A 20,511-nucleotide genomic window follows, 5' to 3' on the forward strand; every position below is an offset into this window, starting at 1 on the left:
GAACGCCCTGGTCCTTTGCAAACAGGGCTGCTCTACTGTCACCCGTTGAAAAGTCCTGTAGCACAATGACGGGGCCACGGCACAGCGTTCCCTCAAGCCACTAGGAAAGGCCGAGCGCAGCGGGCTCCGTGGCTCTGCACCCCAGCCAGCCGCGGGGTCAATCCATTGCGTTGGCAGACTGCACAGGGGCGACCCGGGGCTCCTAGGGCTGACTGCGCGGGGCAAGGAGGCGGCCGGCCGGGCGCGCACACCCTTTCCCCTCACGGCGGCGGCTTGGCCTCCATCTTACCAACCGCCGGCAACGGCCTCCCGCGCGCCCAGCCCAGCGCGCGCGCCTCCCCCTTGTTTGGGCGGGAAAGGCGAACGGCTGCGGTGGCGCGCGCAGGCGCACGCGCGCAGCAGGGCGAGCGGAGGGCGCATGTGCGCACGCCGCCGGAGGGGAGGGCTCCCTCGCGGGCCGCCAGTCGCGCCAGGCGGGGCGCCTGCTGCGCGTGCGCGCCGGAGGCGGTGGAGGGGAGGGGGCGGGCGCACGGGGCATGCGCAGTGCGGGGAGAGTCGGTTTTGGCGCCGGCGGCTATCCCCCGCCTCCACCTCCCTCCGCCGTGTTTCCCTCCTTTCGCGGCGCTCTCGCCGGAAGCCCCGCGGGAAGTCTCGCGAGAGGCGGCGGGCGGCTGGCTGTGGCGCTGCGTGCCGCTCCGGAGGGTCTCGTCAGCCGCTCGGCTCCCCGCAGCGCCTGGGCCCCGCCGCTCGCTGCCCCCTCGCCCCCCGCCGCCGCCGCCATGTCCCGCTACCTGCGGCCCCCCAACACCTCGCTCTTCGTGCGGAACGTGGCCGACGACACCCGGTGAGCGGGGGCGAGCGGGGCGGGGGGAGCGGAGCGGGGCGGGCGCGGGGGCCGCGCAGGCTTTGGCGGGCTCGCTAGGCCGCGCGGGCGGCGGCGGGGCCTCCCCGGGCGAGGGGGGCGGAGGCGCAGGCCTCTTCCTTCTCGGCTGCTTTCTCCTTCTCCCTGCCTTGCCTTCCGCTCCCTTCTCCATTTTCCTCGCCGTCCCGTCCTTTCGATCCCCCCCCCCCACACCCTACCCCACGCTCCCCGAGGATCGGCTTCAAAACACATCCAGAGAGAACAAAGCTAGGACAGGAGAGAGTGAAACTCTCTCAGCCGCCTTCGAGTTTCTGCAGCGGGAGATCGAGGCGGGATTTGCCTCCGCAGTTCGGCGGTAGCAACCTGTGCTCCGCTTCTGTGCTCAGCAGCCGCTGGAATTCTAAATATGCTTTTAAAATGCAGCGATTATTCCGAGAAGGGAGAAAACATAGCACGCTTGCTGTGAATGCCCTCGGAATTCATAGCGTGGTTGGTTCCGTTAGTATGGTAATTGCTGCCTGTTCGGGTGGAATGTTACTGCACTAATTGTTATGTTCCGTGGCCTCTTACGAGAAAAAAAAGAAAACGCCTTTTCTCTATAGTAATTGCAGCAAAACTAGGTAAGAACCGATTGCGTGCAGCTTAGTGCAATAATTTTTCATCGTTATTTAGAAGAATTAAACATGCATATTGCACACGTTGGTGTTTGCGGCTTGGATGTTTTTAGTGAACTGTTAAGATTTCTCTATTTCCCTTCTACAGTTCAGCAGCTCCTTTTTGTGTTTGTTGTTAGTTGTGAAATGTTTATAGAGCGTACAGGTATAGAATGCAAACGTGATTTGGAGCATTATTCATGCTATTAATTTTAGAATTTCTGTGGAAATCACTACAAGATTTGCCTGTATAAAATGCAGGCTTGAGTTTTGAAACTTGCTGGCTGGACAGCTTGCACCAAAGTTGTTCAGCAAATAACGGTAATGTAGGCGCAATGGAGTGAGTTAGAAACCTTACTGTTGCCAAAAACATAAATAGTTTTTAATAAAAATGATCCTTTTATCAGCGTTCATTCCTCTTTTGACAGTAATTTATTTTAGGGTCAGAACAGTAAGGGAAGAAGACTTTCAAACTTCTTAAGTATGAGACTCCCGTTTAGGCTTTCATTGTGAGCTTGTGATTAAATGATATTTTTAGAGATAGCTTCGCTGTGAGAGCCTTATGTTGGTTATTGGAATTGCCTTCTGTTGTCATATACATAATATAGTCTGCTGATTATATGCAGTATGGATTTTGTTCTCCCTTAGCTGATGAGAAAGAGAAATGAATAGCAATAGCTCTTTCACACTACATAATTATGCATTCACGTGAGTGTCTCATACAGATTGCTGTGTTGAAATTATACAGAAAAATATATGTGAAGAAGCTAATGTGATTAAGTAACCTCTCTGAGGGGACAGGAGTTTGAGCTGTTCTGTACTCTGCCACCTCTTTGGAATAGCTAAAAGCATGAACGGCTTGCTCACTCAAATTCTGTTCCGTTTGATATGGTTGTATTCAATGAAAATGAGTTTTGTGTGACTGATTTATTCTTGTACTTTTTTGTTGCATGTTACAGTTAATGTTTGCATGCTGCAAAATCAGTGTTAAGAATTTTATAGGGTACTTCTTGAAAAAAAAGTTCTTGGATCCTTCTCGCTTTCAGCCTAGCACATTTTGCATTGAATTAGCTAATATGTCACTTCTCAGTTTACGCTTATGTTATGGAGTTATGCTAAACATTGAATTCAAAATGCTGAGGTGTATTTTGAGCATCCTGAGGTTCAACAGTGTTTCAGAAAAGCCTAGTGTGTTGCTTAACAATGAACTGCTCATACTCTTCCCCACCCCCAAATATTTGTTACGTTCATTCTCTTCAGAGCACTCCAAAAAGATGGTTGGTCGAATTATTTGATTGTAGATGTCCCTTTTTTATTTAGTGGATGTTTTTAACTAAAATAGAGCAAAAACATATATAAGATATTTGTGATATTTTTAGGTCTGAAGACTTGCGCCGTGAGTTTGGTCGCTATGGGCCTATAGTTGATGTATACGTTCCACTTGACTTCTACACTCGTCGTCCCAGAGGATTTGCTTATGTTCAATATCCTTTCTTCAGATGGCTGATTAGTGAGGGGTGTTGAAGTTTGAAATTCAAGTTTGTGTAAGAGGTAACAAATCTAAATGAAAAAGCAGTTTACTTTTGTGTTGTATCTAATAAGTGTCTTTCTTATATCGTGGTGTTTCATTATTTTTGAAGATTAACTCCTCTCAATTGTTCTTTGCCTTTTTGCAAAACTTAAGTCCAGTAATATAAAAGCTTGCTTATGTGACTGAAATTGATACTATATGATTTAAATGAAAAACTATCACTGACTCAAAATTTTCTACCATGTTTTTATTATAGCGGGTATGTAAGTAAATTGTGCTTAGCAGATTGTGGCTATTATTCGTTGTTAATTTAAAAATTAAAAAAAAATGGGAACTGGAATCACTTGATCAAAAGCAGATTGTATAAAAAATGAGGTGAACTTCTTTCTTTAATATTGTCCCCTAATTTACTGTCCTCTGTTGTTGCCTCAGAATGTAAAGCTGTACAGTAATGGCGACCCCAAAGAGAAAGCATGAAAGAACCTTTAGAGTAGAGTTCAACAATTAAGGCAAGTAGACAAGCCAAAGACCTCTTAAGGATCAGGCTTGAAGAGAAGGGAGAGTTTGGGAAAAGAAAAAATAAAGAAAAGCTGGAAGAAGGACAAGCCATAATGGGAGACAAAGCTTCGCTTTATCTACAAAAGGGGGAAAAGGTTGTTTTTCAAAGTAAAAGATAAAGCCATCTGTCATTTTTGGCCAAGCATCTCATGACAAGTCCTTCTGACAAGCACTTAAAGAGTTAAAGGTCAAGATGAAGTTGAATGGTGGCCAAGATTAAAGGAGTCATACCTGATGTATCCTACAGAATAACAGTTTTTCTTCTGTTTGTCATGTAAGCAGTAATTTGATGAATGATTCTGGTTGTCCATTGACAAAACCTGTAATATTTCTCTTGTGAGTGCTATTGTAACTGTGATCTTGAATGAAAATGCATTCGTTCTTGGTTTATCAAGGTAAATATACCTACAACATGGTAGTTTATTTTCTGCATAGATGATGCTGTTGATGGACTGAGTTGCTATGAGGAGAAAGGCAATTCATTCTTTCAGGTGCCATACATGGAAGAAGGTGTTTGAATGACAGTAGTGGTTGATCTCAGGGATTAAAATTGGCAAAGACTGTTACTGAATATCTGACTGATAGAGTAGTACTTTTAGTGTATGGTTTTATCACAGATACCGTTGACCGCCTATATGTGTGTCCTTGGCATCCCATAACTTCCTTTTTTTAAATCAGCTGGTGAAAAAGGAAAGCCTTATCCCAAGTCTAAAATTAATAGAAATAAGTAGTGTTTTTACTGTTGGCATGCCTAAAGTATTTTAAGAACTACAATTTCTTTTTTTGTAATGTGACTATAATGCAGAGAACTGAATCACCATTAATAATTAAATAACTTATTTTGAAAAGGATATACTTATTTTTTACATAAGTACAAGTAGGGGATGAAAAAAAACTCGAGTGTTGCATAGTAATTGGTTGCTTGTGGATAAGTTTATGGTCACAGCATGAGATTTTAATTTTATTATATTTTATTATAGGAGTTCTCAGATAGTTGGTTAATAAAAAAAAAAAATGCTTGCATTTCCTATAGCATGCCCAAAACAACCGAAAAAAAGTTGTAAAATCAGAAAATAACTGATTTAAAATACCAAATTTGACTGATTTAAAATACCAAATGTGTTAATTACTCAAATTCCCAAGTACCTTAACACTCACCACATTTGAAGATGTCCGCGATGCAGAAGATGCTCTCCATAATTTGGACCGAAAGTGGATTTGTGGTCGGCAAATAGAAATCCAGTTTGCACAGGGGGATCGGAAGAGTAAGTGCTTGCGTGTATTTCATCAGATTATGATTTTAGCCTTAATGTTTAGTGCTAGGCAACATTACAGATGTTGTTAATTATTGTGATACCTTCTTTCTTCTACACAGAGAGCAGGTAGATATTTCGCTTTTTATGCAATAACTATTAATGTCTCGTGTTTTAATTAAAAGGGGATAACAGTGCAATGGTCATTTACCACCGTGTGGTAAGCTGAAAATACTTAAGAGCTTTCTGTGCAGCTTTATCAAGCTTTCTTGCAGGGACACAGTGATGAAAACTCTCCCTGTCAAAATATGTAGCTCAGCTTAACGTATTGCAATGTTCATATTATACTGAAGTGTGTTAGTGATTGTGTTCTGTGCCAGTCCACTTTGCAGGATTGAGGTAACATCTTCATTTTCATTTGGCGTCAGCATAAAAATAAATTTCAAAATAATCCACCGTGGAGGAGAATTCTTGTTTTTTGATCAGATAATTTTTAAGAAATTATTTCTCACACATTTAGTTGCATGAGCGATAAGATGCTTTAGGTACAAAGGAAGCATAGGCTTGTTGGTCTAAAACAGGACTAATACAGTTTGTTCAGTATTGTACTTCAGCAAACAACAGGCTACAAATATGCAAAGTTGCAAAAAAAAAAAAAGTTACTCTCAGTTAAATATGCATGTGCAGCTTGAGAGTGCCTCAAAGATCTTTCGGTTAAGGTTGTCAATGGAACAACCTAATTGTTCAGTTTTCCCTTAAAAGCACAAATTTAATTTTTTTGAAGTTAATAGAAATCACATACTCTGCAGGGCAAACTTCTGTCCTGTATGAAAACATTGGGGTTTCTTTTACGTTTCTGAGCAAAAACTAATTAGAGCTACTTCAGTGATGTCAGCAGCAGCACTTAAACATAAAAATTGTAGCCACCAGCTACAATAGATGGCCTTGATAGGGTGCAATCTGTTTGAAATACACTGAAATGCTATCTTTGGATTTGAATGAGGATTGGATTTAATACGAGGGCAAAAATAGTTGTGCTGCTTTGAGAAAACGTAACAGAAGATGTCTAAGTTCATTTCCACTAATTTTTTTTAATAATTAAAGTACAAAGTGAATGCATTGCTGTACTGTGGGTTGCGGGGGTGGATTTCACTTTTTGGTTTTGTAGAATCAGACTTTTCTTTGTGTGGAATCAATGTCTTTACTTCTTCTGTATAAACTTTCCATCTTTCCATGTAGACAAAAGGAGTTGTAGTGGAAAAAATAAGTCTTTTAATCATTTAAGTAAGACAGTGGATCAGGTGTAACATGTGGTACTGCATAGTGGGGTAAAATGGGAGTTTAATTGCCAGTTAGCTCTCACTTTTTAGGTGAATTTAGGAATGTCGGGATGTACGAGTCATTAGCCTGGCCTGTCATACCAGCTTACGGTTGCAAGGTGGGCTGAAATCACCTTAGCCAGTTGTGTGTTTTGGTTTTGTGGAGCCTTAGTCCTTTCTTACTGCATTTTTTCTAGATTGATAGTACTGACAGGACTGCATTAATTTTTTTTTTCTTTTTTTGGAACTTAAGATGTTAAATATTGTTATTTTTCTACAGCACCAAATCAAATGAAAGCCAAGGAAGGGAGAAACCTATACAGTTCTTCTCGTTACGATGACTATGACAGATATAGGCGGTCTAGAAGTCGGAGTTACGAAAGGAGGCGGTCTAGAAGTCGTTCTTTTGATTACAGCTATAGAAGATCGTATAGTCCTAGAAAGTAAGTGTAGTGTGTTTGGCTTCAACTACACAGCAGTCTGTTGGAGGAGAAACACCATATTGACTATTTAGTTGTTAACATTTTGAATATTTTTTTTTCTATACTCACTTTGTAATCACTTGTGGGAGTTACATTTCTTGCATGCTTCATCAAAACAAATATTGAATGAAATGATTCTGTGCTTCATTGGAGAATGACTAAAAGCAAATGCACATCTCAAGAAAACTAAACTTTAAATTAATCATCTGTATAAATACCTAGGTATTTGTCACTGTTTACTTTTTCTGATGTACCTTTTTAGCAGTAGACCTACTGGAAGACCTCGTCGTAGCAGAAGCCATTCGGACAATGATAGGTAAAATAATTTTTACACCATTTAAATTGAAAACTAGATCACTGTATTCCTTTAACTATAGGCTTAAAAGTTTCTCCTGCAAAAATGGTAAACAATTTTTAATGTACTAGATGTCTAAGAATAGTGTTTTTACATTCAAATCTCCTCTCTCCCCTTTATTCTGATAGGTTCAAACACCGCAATCGATCTTTTTCAAGATCTAAGTCCAATTCAAGATCACGATCCAAGTCACAGCCCAAGAAAGAAATGAAGGCTAAATCACGGTCTAGGTCTGCATCTCACACCAAATCTAGAGGCACCTCTAAAACAGATTCTAAAACACACTATAAGTCCAGCTCAAGATATGAAAAGGAGTCGAGAAAAAAAGAACCAGCTAGATCCAAATCACAGTCAAGATCACATTCTAGATCTAGGTCAAAATCCAGATCGAGGTCATGGACTAGTCCCAAGTCCAGTGGCCACTAACAGTGTATCCATGTTGTTTTTAGGCATGTAACATTCATTTACACACAGTTCAGTTTACTTAAATTATCAGGAATATGATGTTGCAACAGTGCTAACAAAAAAACTTTTCTTTGTCAGTTTTCCCTGTAGCAGACAATGGTTATAATTAAAACAATGTTGAGAAGCCACTGAGAGAGAGAGAGAGAGAGAGAGAATGTCCACTTGGTTAAATGTCATGGGCAGCTACTGATTTGATTGTGGTGTCTCTATGTATATTTTTGTAAAGACTTGCATTTTTAATGCTTAAATATTGGTGATGACTTGATTGATCGTAATTTGCAACATTGTCCTATTAAAAAATGTCATACCTGCAGAGAAATTGGTTCCAGTTTGTGCTGAACAGTTAAACCAACTGTTTAACTTGTTCTTGAATACTAAACTTTGTGATAAAATGGAAAACTGGACAGCTGTAGTGCAACACTGACTGCTGTGAAATGCAGACTGGCAATTATATGTTTCCATTGTTCAAAGGCAGGTTTCTGTGTTCTCCATGCCCACCGACACAAGTAGGTTGGTAAATGGAGCTCTGTGGAGAGAGAGTGTTGAAATTTCTCTTTAACCCTGCCATCTGGAGAGATGGTACTAACATTGCGTATACTACATGGGGAGAGAGTTAGTCCTGGAAGCGTGTTCAGAGATTGTGCAGTGTCGTGACTTGTCAGGATAGAGGCTTCACTGCTTTTTACCTGGCTGCTAATATGAAATGTGTGAGAGGGGGGAAAAGCCCTTAAAATGGAAAATTAAGTTCAGATTTCAGCAAATGACAGAGCAACTACATATTAGGTTGTGTGTACATTTTATGCAGTTTTTGTATCTATTCTAAATTTTAGTGAGCAGTTAACCATAAAATTGCTTAGTTTTCCTGCTGTTAGATACAAGTAGATTGTTTCGAGTTGTGTGTGTACAGTATATAAGAACTAAACTTTTATGCCAATGACTCCTGTGGTTAGTTGGTGTATTCATAGGTATAAAACTGTAGCCATCTCTCTTCTTGAGTAACAAAGGCTTGCTTTTACACATCAAAAAGTGCTTAGTCAAGCAAGTCTGAATCATTTCTTCCTCAGAATGGATAGTGGTTTGGTACAAGACTTCGTTTTACTTAAGAACAAATGTTTCAAGTTGGATATGAACAAGAGCTGCATCTCTAGCTATTTAGTTTATCACTAATACAGTATATTTAGTAAATTGAATGTGAAAAATGACAAAACCAGTGTGTAATCTTACCAGTATTTCTCTAGAAGGCAAGATATTTTGTTATGAAAATGGCTTTTGGCATCGTTTTTTCTATTTACCTTCAAAAGCCAGCCTCACACACCTAGTGTTCCTTGCTGTCTATATAGTAGCATATAAAGACATTGGTTTAAAGAAATTCCTTTTTAGAGAAATGTTTTAGGTTTTGATTTTAGTGTTTTCAGCAGGGCCTTTGAAGAAATGCGGATGGATTTTAAACATTGGCAGTGGAACGTGCTTAGGGGGTTGATCCTAGAACCTTTGTATATTTGATAGTATTTCTAACTTTTTCTTTACTGTTTGCAGTTAATGTTCATGTTCTGCTATGCAATCATTTATATGCACGTTCCTTTAATTTTGTAGACTTTTTCTGGATGTATAGTTTAAAAACAACAAAAAGTCTATTTAAAACTGTAGCAGTAGCGTGCAGCTCTAGCAGAGGAAAGTTGTGGGATTAAACTTTGTATTTCCTTTCTTATAGAGGCTTCTAAAAAGGTATTTTTATATGTTCTTTTTAACAAATATTGTGTACTACCTTTAAAACATCAATGTTTTGATCAAAATAACTAAAGACCCAGCTTATTTTCTGCTTGCTGTAAATTTAGCAAACATGCTATAATAAAAAAAATGAAGGAAATACTGATCCACTGGAATTATTGTAGCTTTAGAATTTGACTCCAGAGCATTGTTAGGAATAGTTATGCATCCCTTATGGAGTAAAATCCTTACTATGGTATTTCAGTAAAGTCAGGAATTTGTTTATTGTTTGATGTCTGAGTAAATATCACGTCACATTTTTAAAAGGAGTACTAGACAAAATAAGGCTGAGCAAAAGTTTTTGTCTTAATATATTAAGAAATGTATTGAAATTTCTTTTCCATTGACCGTCATTATTGCTGGATGGACTTCCCTATGGGTATAACTTAGATATTACTAGCTGGGTTACGAATTGCTATAATCGGCAATTAAAGATTCATATAGAAGCTAATTTCTAGGTGATAGCTCATCATTTTACATTTGCCTTATCAAAAACCGCACCAGCCGTGGTTCTCTAGCAGGTTGTAAACATGTTTTGGTGTGTAGAGTTTGAGCGGCCTCCTGGCACTAGTGGTACATATAACTTGTTCTTTTTATGCCACTGAATGAAAATTCTGAGGGACACTTAAATGCTTCGATAAATCCAATCTTATACTGTTTACGTTGAACTATGATTATCTGGTAGTTGATTTCCATAAAAATGGTTTGTAACAGCAAAAAAAAAAAAAAAAGAAAAGCCCTTTTTCAGAATCTTTAAACAATACAGCATTCGAAACTCAAATCCTGCTTAAAAGTGGTCCACCTGACTGTCTCTTGGGATAATGTGGTTACAGAAGCTGGCATGTTTTGGTCAGCAACCTGCAAAGGATTGCTGTGCTTAAGTTCACGTGTCAGTCCAGCCAGAATTGCAGCTGGTTTGGTGGGGAGGAGGGAAGAGGACAATTGTGTCCAGGCTGAGATTCTAACTTTTGACTGCCGAGTAATAGTAACATACCTTAACTATTTTGTCAGCATGTCCTTATATTGTGTGCCTCAAAATTTATGCATAGCACAGTTTACATTTTTCTGTTTTGAAAATCCAATTCGTTGCAAGTATAATGTAGTATCTGACAGTTCTGATGGTTCTTTCTTTCTCTCCCAGAGGTAGGACTAAACTTTGACTTGACTTGTGTATATGAACAAGCCAGAAAAGCCGAACACAAACCCACGATGTTTCAAGAGTGCATGAATAAAGATGTTGTCCTAGTTCTTGCTCCCATGGAAAAATTGTGAAGAAGCTGTTCTGTGGGCCTTTCAGTTGGGGACGAGTTAGCAGGATGTGGCCAAAAGGGCAGGGAATGTTTATGCATTCATGCAAGTCAAGCCACAGCCCATCTAGATAACATCTCCCTTCCTTGATGCAGGTATCCTATTCCTGCTCTAAAAAAGCAGTAGCCTGTCTTGTGCAAGCTACCTGCAGGTTATGCACAGCTGGAATGCAAGAACATATGCAGGCTACAAAAGATCATGTATAGGCACCTTTCTTTTGGAGTCTCAAGAATGGTGGGAATTACGTTTTTTCTGTGGTAAACTAGATTTTGTCATTCCTGCAAATTTCTGTAGAATTGAAGTAGTGTGTTTAAACTCTGCTGAAACTAATGGCTGTGCTCCAAAATATCTGCAGCATATTGATTTATCTCAGCAGTAACAGAAGGCTCTATTGGAACTTCTTTTTCACCAAAAGTCCATGCACCCAACTGATAATTTTAATTAAAAATCTTTAAATTTAGTGTTTAAGTAGCTGGGTGTTTAAATTGGGGACTATGATAGACTGGTCTCTGAAAGCTAAATGTTATCCTTTCTATGTCTTTTAAAGATGTTTAAATGTACACTATAATGGCTTTATTCAAAGTGGAAGTTCTCAATTTAAATGTTATTTTGACCTCTGCTCTTAGAAAGAGCTTTTTCTTTTTCTCTAAATGTTTAGTCTGGGGTAACAGCTTGAAAAATGTTCAGAGAAGGGCAATTGGATTGAAATACATTGCAGCACTGCTACATGATTTTTGGCAGGGATGTTGCAGATAACATTTTGAAGTACAAAGGAATAGATTTACACATTTTTAGGCCATAATCACCCATTAGCAATTGCTGGTTTTCTCCATTTATCTTGTAACTTGCTTAAAAAGTCTGTAGTCCATTGCTATATTTGTCTAAAGATGCTCTTACTGATGAGACTATTATAGGAAGGGAAGACTATGTACCCTGTAGTGTGTTTGATCAAAAGATGCTAATGTTTTATTCATACACATCCTTTCTTCTTGAGTTTTGTGTTCCATCTGTGCAAATAACCCTGTGAATTGGGAATAAAATGTACAAGTTTTGACTATAACTGGAGAGCACCTTCTGACTTAATTAACACAGCTGTAGTCTGTTGGAGATTGGTCACCAAACACTGAACTGCCCAAGGAAGTTTCCTCTAAGCCCAGAGCGCTTGAGCTGACAGCTTGCCACCCTAGGTAGCCAAGAGCATAATCACGATTGACCTCGGCCAAACTGCCGCTACCTCTACTCAAAGAAGCTTCTCTTGCTCCTGAGTCAAGCTTTCCTGGGCAGAGCCTGATGGGTCCTTTAACACAGCTTTTGAGGGATAACATGAGCAGTCATTCTTAAAGTCCTATGTTGTACAAATCACTTGGCAAGACATGAATGAGAGGGGTGCAGTAGAAGAAACCTTCACTGTTAGTGTGTGCTAGGTTTTCCTGGTATTCCTAGCCTACAGCTGAATACAGCTCACTCACCTGGTCCTGGTAGGCTCCTGATCCTTATGCTTACAAGTGTCTTTATCCTGGCTTATTGCCTATGTAATTAATGACATAAATGGGGCTATTAAGTATATTAATCAGTAGTCAAAGTGTCAGTACTCTACAGCAGCCAGAGCCACCAGTGTGATATAATCCCCCTTCTTAAAATTTAAGAAACCAAAGAGGCTCAGATTGATTAGGAATTAAGTGCCTATGCCTACATCCCTTTCGAAAGAATTTGGCTAAAGAGGGCGGTAGATGCCTTTTCTCCTCAAGGTACTTAAGTTACAGGAGTTCAGCGTAGACTTGCATAAATTCAGTTGGAATAGAGCATTCACAAAGAGTATTTACCTCCAAAGTAAAGAGCAAAATAAGCATTTCTGGGGGCAGGGAGGGGGTCAGAATCTGTTTACTGTTAGGAACTGTCAAAAGCCATGTATTTGAGAATTCATTTAGGCCAAGGTTTTGAGATGTTATCTCTTCAAAGCACTTCTGTGAAATAACTGCAAAGGAATTGGTTCAACTATACCAATTACTATACAAGATAATGTAAAGGCTTAAAGTTTTAGAAACTATTTTTAACTAACTGCATTATGTATGCTGGATTGGAACATGTACAGACTCAAGTCTTTTGAAGCAAAATGTATTGACTTGATGGGTAACAGCAGAACTCCGTGCCTTGTGTAGTATTGCCTCTCCCATAACCTTCAGCTGAGTCCAAAAATCCTGCATGCATTCTTGCTGTATTGCAGAATCTAGTTACAGTGCTTGTATTGGTAGCAGCAAGAAACACTCTGCACTACCATTTCAAAATAAATAGATTAATTTAGGGGGAGAAATTTTAGTTTATTCAATTGATGCTGTTTCCAATTTTTACACATACAGTTAGTAATTAACATTTTTGAAATTGAGTTTACACAATTATAGTTGGGATACAGCTCTTACATTGGTGAAAATCCAGGTCAAAGACAAAATTTAGAAGACTGCCAATTCCATCTTATTTGGAACAATGCATTTGTAAACATTCAACCAGCTGCCAACACATTCTGAATGTATAGGAAGAACACACTTTAAAAACACTTTACAATCTACAAAAATCACTTTGAAATTAAACTAGTTTAGCTACTGTATTTTTAAAAATAACCTCAGATTTTGTTGATCACAGTTCAGTTTCTTCTATTGGGATTAAGTGAGTTGTGGCAACATTTGATATCTACACAGTGGATATTACTAGAACTTATTTGTCATTTCACCACTAGACTGCTGGCAACTAGTAAATGCTGGGACAGAATAGTGCTGTAGCAGTGACTGATTTCAGAAACTGAAACATCACAACAGCTCAGCTCTCATCAGGTTCCTAAATGCAGCAGTTTGCGTTTCTTATGAGACATCCGATTGATTTTAAACACTTGTTGCAATCTGATCATTAAGATGCATCTCTCCTATACATTCAGAACATGAGCACCTTAAATCTGAGCTTTTTTTTTTAAAGTTTTTTTAAATTTTATTACAAAATCCTAAATAAGCCTCTTTTGCACTGAGTTTACTTTAAGAAATGAGCCTATAAAGACAAACGTGCATGTTCACTGTACGTTAAGTGCAAGGGCACAGCCACAAGTGTGCTTTTAGGCTTTTTTTCTTTAACAAAATATTTTTTTTTTTTTTAAATCAGACCATGTACTCAGCATGGTCATTTTACATTCAGCAGTTTCATACTAAAAATATTTTTGTGCAGGAAAGCCCAGCATAAATTTACATATGCTACAAAGTTTTACATTTATTTACATGGCTCTTTCTTCCCTATCTGTGAAAACATTTTATAATACCTGCCACAAGCTACAGTAACTTAAAACAATATTACAGGGTAACCAATTTAAGACTAACCCAAGTAACTCTACTCCAATTTTTTCACAATTACAAAATTGATACAAAAATGCATTTTAAAACTCATCAGTGCAATCAAAATACAAAGGTTTAAGTTTTTGGCAGTCATCTGGCAATGTAAAATATGTCATTAGTTGGCACAGCATGACTTGAGCTTCTAATGAAATTTCTAGAGCTGGAGAAAGCCTGAAATACTGATTTGCCTGATGCATTCTCCTATCCATGCAAGAATATATAAGAACCAATTTCCTACACCTGAGTTTTAGTCACAGGCTTGAATTCTTGTCCAATGATTCAAGAGCGCCTAATAGAACCTCACAGGTATGAAGAGGAAAAAAAAACCACTCTGCATTTTCTACTAGTAGCAGCAGAGGAGACCTCCCCCTAGGTAAAAAAGTCTCCTCTGCAGAACTTTTATACAACTAGCAAATTTGACACAAGTTTGCAAGACAAAGTAACTGACTAAAGCTTTCAGTGTATTTTCCCCAGTTAATGTTGCATTAAGTTAGGCAAAAGGTGGTTTTCCAATACTATTCCTAATACCATACCAGGAAGTAGCCACAATTCCAATTTTGAGACACAGTCCAAATGTGTCACAGTAAATGCAAGAATCAGCAACTTGCTCAGAATTTAAATTCGCTATAGATAAAACATCTTTTTCACAGTGAAACGCACACAGCACAGCTTTTGAGGTGAAGCACTGTGGGGGGGGGGGGAGAGGGAGGTAAACTATCCCCGTCCCCCTTCCAGCTGACCAACTACATGCAACAAAAACAACTAGTTCCATGTACCTGTACACCTGGAGTTATAAATGTCTGTCTCAAATTTGAAACCCTGTAAATTTAAATAACTAAAAATATGGAAAGTTACATCTCAAGCCTGGACTTTAAGTAATGTTTTAAGCTGAAATGTCATTATTTCTTTATCAGAAGGTTTAAAAGAAACAGGTACCCAGTGGCTTGGTGGCTTAGGAAGAACACTTGGTGAGGGTGGCTCACTAAATTTTGCTCCAGCATAGTTCTGATTGGTTTGAGGTGTGAAAAACAAGTTGGGACTTGACAAATTAGGACTCCAATTTTGATTACTGGGGAAGTGAACATTGTTCTTTCCCCCTTTCTGCATGGCCTGCCATGCAGCAGATGAGTTGCATCCATGTCCTCTTTCCTTCTTCATATAGGTCATCTTCATCTGAGAGTTCTGATCTTTGCTCTTCTGTCTGTTTTTAAGTTGTTGATGGTTCTTGGTGGTATTTCTAGCCTGTGGAACTGGAATGTTGAACCTTTCTCCACCACCCATCTTCAACTTAAATGTCACCTATAAAACAGAAAGAGAGCGCAGTTTGGAATTTGACTTTTTGAAACAAAAAGTTTAAGGTAGTTTTTAGATTCTAAATAAGGGAACTGAAATCAATCTATCCAAAAATTAGACAAATGGAGAATGTTTTTTTTCTCCTTTGGCAGAAGAGACTTCAGTAATGCCAACTCAAGAACTTAACTGACACGGTCATGAGAACTGAATTACAGAGCAGTGAACTTTAAAACTTCTTGTCTGTTCAGTGTTAACACACATGGCAACTCAGATGAACTAAGGACTATACAGGCGTCCTACCTAGCCATCATCCCAAGACACAGGCAACCAATATCAACCAACACTAATCCCACGTTTGGGGTGGAAGGGAAGAAAGAGGGAGGATAAAATAAAAAATAAATTTACAAAGCTCACAAGTACAAGGATTTAGAAGTGAGTTTTGGGTCAGAAAAGCCAAAAACTTGACAGTGAGAGCATATCTTCCTAGGGGGAGATACCAACTACATAATGGCTTGGCAACGGCTCATCAGGACACTGTATGCCAATGGGTCCTTCAGTAACCATACACAATTGCCCCTTGTAACAGCTACAACTTTGCCTAGTTATGAAAAAGCGGGTTGTGGGGACAGCTGCCACTTCTTTTCTCCTCAACAAACACTACTAGAAGCACATTAAAGAAGTTGCTCAAAATGCAGTGCCAGATTTAAGCTGTTAGTATCCGGAAGACATTTATGCCCAGCCTATGGTAAACAAAGATCTGGGCAAGGTCTACAACTGATAAAGCCACTCCCCAGCACAATGGAATTGCTCAGCTGAATGGCAGAGGTAGTTTGTAGAGATAAAGCTTCCTTTTAAGCCCAAGAACAACACAGATGATTCCTGATATCCTAAGAAGGAGCTGTATAGCTGCTCACAGCAAGGTAGGGGCAAGATCCACTTCCCAAACAGCTTTTTCCCAGGGGAAAAAGGGGGAGGGACATGCACCAGTGGCACATACAGCCAGAACTGTGCACGCTTCAGGAAGAGAGCTGGCCTCAAAACATGAAGAGAACCAAAAACAACCTCAAATGAAAAGCCATCGTTTATAACTGGGCTTCTAAACTACAGAGCCAGATATTAATACACCCTATTTGGTCCTCTCACACCATCTCTCCCACAGTACACTACTCCCCATTTACCTTTCAGTTGTCTTCTCAGATTCCACACTCTCCAACTCCTGTCCTCTTTCTTGCGTCCAAGCCTGAAAGAATAGGTGCTGCCTTTTGCTGGACTCCTGCCTTTGGCTAGGAATAGAAGTTTTCATGGGCTGATCTGCTGCGTTCAGCCAGGTAGCCGAGCCCAACATCAGATTCTCGGCACAGGGGCTCCAGGGGAGAAGTCTCAACTGTATAAATTAGAGAAGTTTGAATTCAAAAAACTGAACAATTCTCTCCTTTTACATTTGAAGAAAAAAAAATGAGAAAAAGATGAAAAAAATCACAGAATTTCTAAGCACAAGTCAGTTGTATTTCTCTGTCTAAAAGATGACAACGTATTTAAACAGATGTTTTTATATGGTAAAAACATTTTACTTATCTACATGAGCTTCACCATCATACTTAGCATTTCCATAAAGAATATTTTCATCATTTTGTGTCTTATACTATACTAATAAATATTTTAGTTAAGCAAGAGCCGAGCAGAACCTTACCCTTTGTTTCAGAGAAAAGTCAAATAAAATGGAAAAAAAAAAAAACCCACACATACTTTGGGATTAAATCCTAGAAAACTAGCACCTCAATATATAACTCTGAGCAGAAAGAAACCCTCCCCCCGAAACTGCCCCTTGAGAACTCACCCACCTAACTCAGTGGGACCAGAAAACAGGAAAGCACTGCCGGGACTACTGTGAACAGCATCTGACCCAGCGTCCAAACACTTCCCATGAAACCAATCGCACCCTCAAAGCCTATTCCAGCCATACAACACAGGACTCCATTTCCAATCCTTCAGCCTTTTTCTCCACCTTTGTTAGCAGAGGAACTCCTGATTAGCTCTTAAAATAGTTTCCTGTTTAACCCATGGCTCATACCCTCCTGAAGTCTTTTTAAGGCGCCCCAGTCTGTTGACCTCCCCCTACAAGGGGCATCACCCAGTGTCACCGGCACTCCTAAGTGCCCCCTCTCCCCAAAAAGCACTAGAAAGACCCGCACGTCTTCGTTTCTAGCCTTCACCTTGTTGCGGCGGAAAACAAGGGCTGACGATCATTAGCACACGCCAGGCCGCCGTTTGCACACTGCCCCATGAGGGCTCCCTGCCCACCGGAGCTGCTCCCCCTTAGGGAGCCTCCGAACTTTCACTCCTCTCCCCTCGCCCCGCCTGCCCCCGCGGGGCCGGGCACTCCCCGGGCCCGCTTCCTCGCTGCCCCAACAATGGAGCAGCTCGGCGAGCACAACATGGCGGCGGCGGCGCCCGGCCCTTCTCACAGCGCTCCTCCCTTACCGACTTCTGTCCGTCTCGTCCGCTCACAAGCACAGACACACACACGGGCCTCAAGGAGCCGACCCCGCCGCTCCTCCGCCGCCACTCGCCAACCCCCCCCTCCCCCGGCACAGCGCAGTCCAACTCACTCCACCAACTCCTGCCGCTCTCCCTCTATCTCCCACACAAAATGGCGGCCACGGCCCTACGCTGTATAACGTCGTCACTCTCCTCCCCCCTCCCCCGTCCTTCCCGCTCCAGCCAATAGGAGCGCGCTGGGCGCCCCCTCCGGCCAATGAGAGCCAAGCCCCGCCTGTTGCTGTGGGGCCGAGGCAGGCGCGGGCGGCGCCGCCGCGGGCGGAGCCGCGGTTTGAATCGCCTCAGCGAAGGGCAGGTCGGGAGGGGCGTCGCGGCCCCTTTGTCCCGGGGCCGCTGGCTTCCCCTATTGTCCGAGGGCTTTATTTTACGTCCTTAACTTTGTAAACGGCATAACGTGTGCAAGTTTGTTTTATAATCTGTTCTAAGTCACTGCTGTCAGTTTCAGTTCAAGGAAGATCTCCTAGCAAGAGATTTGGCACGCCGATAACCCCCCCCACACACACCCCCCGCCGCCTTCATGTCTTCTTCAGGAAGCTTTAGGAGATATTTAAAGAATTCAGAGGGAGTTTACATGCCGAAACGAAGCCCAGGATGAAGGAAAGGTTTTCACGACTTAAAACAGCGCCTGTGCTGTGGGAATGGAGTCCAAAAACGCTGCAAAGAAACTGGCCCCGGCTTGCCTTTACACTCCCAGGGTCGTTTCCTTCTGCCTCGGGGGATCACTTCCACAGAAACCAAGTCTCTGGCCTTCACCTTGTACCCAGCCGAGTTACACAAGCATGAGAAACCCCTGTGCTCCTCGAGCGATCCTCTCCCTCCAGTTTCCATCAGGCATTGCACTCACACACATTTCTGTTAAGAAACAAACAAGCAAAAAAAAAAAATCACAAGGAAAGTGAACATGATTTTCAGTGTAATTGACTCCAGGGAGAAAAGTACATACAAATTAATAGGCTGGGATTCAGGAGCTGGAGTATGGGTTTCTGAGTAGACTCCTTTAGGAGGTCATTAGAGGTGCCCTGCTTCCATCAGCCACACAATGGAAAAAATTACAATTTCCTCTTATCTCTAAGATACTTTAAAACAAAGCTGGTTTCTTACTGACCAGCACCTGTTGGTACAGGGCACTGACTTATCTTACAGTCCTCAGGCAGAAATGGAACAAAGATAAGTACCCCAGAGAGAAAGCTGACTCCAAGAAGTATTTCATAATGCAATGTGTTATTAAAAAACTATATTATATTCTAATATACACAATGTGTTGACACAACCAAGCCGAGACCTTTGTTCATACTCTTTATTGCATGCTTGCACCAACCAAGTTGAGATTAATTGTTTTCCTCCCTTTACTGTGTGTTTCTTGACATTTAATGTTATGTCTGAGATTCTTTTAGTAGCTTTCATTTAAATAGAAGACATCAATAACAGTATCTGCTGTAACCCAACATTTAAGCCTTGAGATTCCACTAGTGATCTCAAACAACTCTTCCGTAATACATATCACCAAAGCAAGAATCTGCTGATATCTTGCATGTTTATATCTGCTAAAGTATCATCTCATAATGTGTTTAAATGAGGACACATCACTGAAGTTTAGAAATAACATTTTACTGGCAGCAAATATGCTCTTGTCCAAAGAAGAGAGCAACCATGTACTTTTAAATTCAGATCAAGGATGACATGAGATCTGGCTGTTTTTCCACATTCTCTTAGATATTTCAGAAAACATCTTGTCTTTCAGGATTGCTTTCAGGGTCAGGCTGACACATTAGCCAGAGGCACAAGGGAGCAGGCAGCATCAGTGATAAACCAATCCTATACTTGTGCAAAAGCCTATTCACTGAAACATACTGGGAAGCCAGTTGACTACTTCAAGAAGTTGTGTTATTCACTCAGTTTAAGCAGGAACCCAGGGGGCACTTTTAAATCAAATCAAAGGACAGGCAGGCTAGAAAATCCAAAACACAATATCTAACTTCAAGCAAAAAGGAAGTTACCATCATTTCCCACAGCAGTTTCTAAAAACTTGGGCAAGTTCCCTCTCCTGCAGTGGGGAAGAGAAGACAAAGTCCCCAGGGCTACTCTAACACCCAAACAAGTACAGGACCACCTTATGCGTCTGCAACTCCTCGCCTGCATCTTCTGAGGGCACAGCCAAATCTAGCTCCCTGCTGTAATGTCTCAAAGAGATCTAGGATCGCTTCGAGCGAATATATTCCACTCCCCCAAAAATTGATTTTAAATCCTCACTCTGTTTTAATGGCCTCAACACAAGGCTTCCTGTTCCAAAGGATATGGAAGGATATTCACCTCAATTACTCAGGCTGCTGGTCTGGGTTGCAGCCTGGGATGTGGCAATACATGAGCTGTGTCCAGGAGCAGCAGCTCCCCCCATTCATGCCATGCAGCTTGCCACCCACATGGGACAAGGCCTAGGAGGCAGTGCCCTTACCCACACTGCTGGGACAGCATAACTCCAAACCTGACTTTGTATCACCATGTGGCTTCAGGCTGCAGACAGACTCATTGACCTCATCTCCACCTTGCCTTCACTACCTATTCTTATTTTAACTTATTTTACAAATGCTTTCTGTTGTGCAAGTTTCTGCTCTGTCCTCATTACTCTGCTTCCTCCAGGTAATTGAAGGCTGACTGCAATAATGACCAAGTTTCCTAATGTTCCTAGTGAGCCAATTTCCTAGGTTGGGTCTACGTTACTCAAATTCTCCTCCCTC

The 20,511-nt window shown here is 41.1% G+C and overlaps 1 protein-coding gene and 1 non-coding gene across 7 annotated transcripts; one reads left to right on the plus strand and one right to left on the minus strand.

Annotated features, from left to right (window-relative positions):
• The first annotated feature begins 529 nt into the window (after positions 1-529).
• SRSF10 (serine and arginine rich splicing factor 10) lies at positions 530-11,613 on the plus strand. 6 transcript variants are annotated; one of them, XM_068917220.1, is made up of 7 exons: positions 549-844; positions 2,895-2,999; positions 4,766-4,869; positions 6,457-6,619; positions 6,921-6,974; positions 7,142-7,243; positions 10,387-11,613. In XM_068917220.1, exons 1-7 carry the CDS (start codon positions 780-782, stop codon positions 10,403-10,405), a joined length of 612 nt encoding a protein of 203 aa, XP_068773321.1. In that variant the 5' UTR covers positions 549-779; the 3' UTR covers positions 10,406-11,613. The 6 variants fall into 6 exon arrangements, with proteins under 6 accessions (XP_068773317.1, XP_068773319.1, XP_068773321.1 ...); XM_068917221.1 differs by having other exon boundaries at positions 6,924-6,974; XM_068917216.1 differs by lacking the exon at positions 10,387-11,613 and having other exon boundaries at positions 530-844; positions 7,142-9,347.
• Positions 11,614-12,850: 1,237 nt separating this feature from the next.
• Positions 12,851-17,916, minus strand: LOC104139854 (uncharacterized). Its single transcript, XR_011135968.1, has 3 exons — positions 17,699-17,916; positions 16,396-16,601; positions 12,851-15,223 (listed from the first exon to the last, which is right to left on the minus strand). It is a non-coding gene; the product is annotated as an uncharacterized protein (transcript).
• Between the last annotated feature and the right edge of the window lie 2,595 nt (positions 17,917-20,511).

This window comes from Struthio camelus, chromosome 23 (assembly GCF_040807025.1).
Source record: "Struthio camelus isolate bStrCam1 chromosome 23, bStrCam1.hap1, whole genome shotgun sequence".
Classification (NCBI taxonomy): Eukaryota; Metazoa; Chordata; class Aves; order Struthioniformes; family Struthionidae; genus Struthio; species Struthio camelus.

What these genes read in the sequence shown, in the direction of transcription:
- SRSF10 (XM_068917216.1), top strand. Translation starts at nt 537, where the DNA reads ATGCGCAGTGCGGGGAGAGTCGGTTTTGGCGCCGGCGGCTATCCCCCG. An exon ending in TGCACAGGGGGATCGGAAGA is followed by an intron (nt 4,870 to 6,456) that starts GTAAGTGCTTGC and finishes ATTTTTCTACAG; the next exon opens with CACCAAATCAAATGAAAGCC. An exon ending in AGCCATTCGGACAATGATAG is followed by an intron (nt 6,975 to 7,141) that starts GTAAAATAATTT and finishes TTATTCTGATAG; the next exon opens with GTTCAAACACCGCAATCGAT.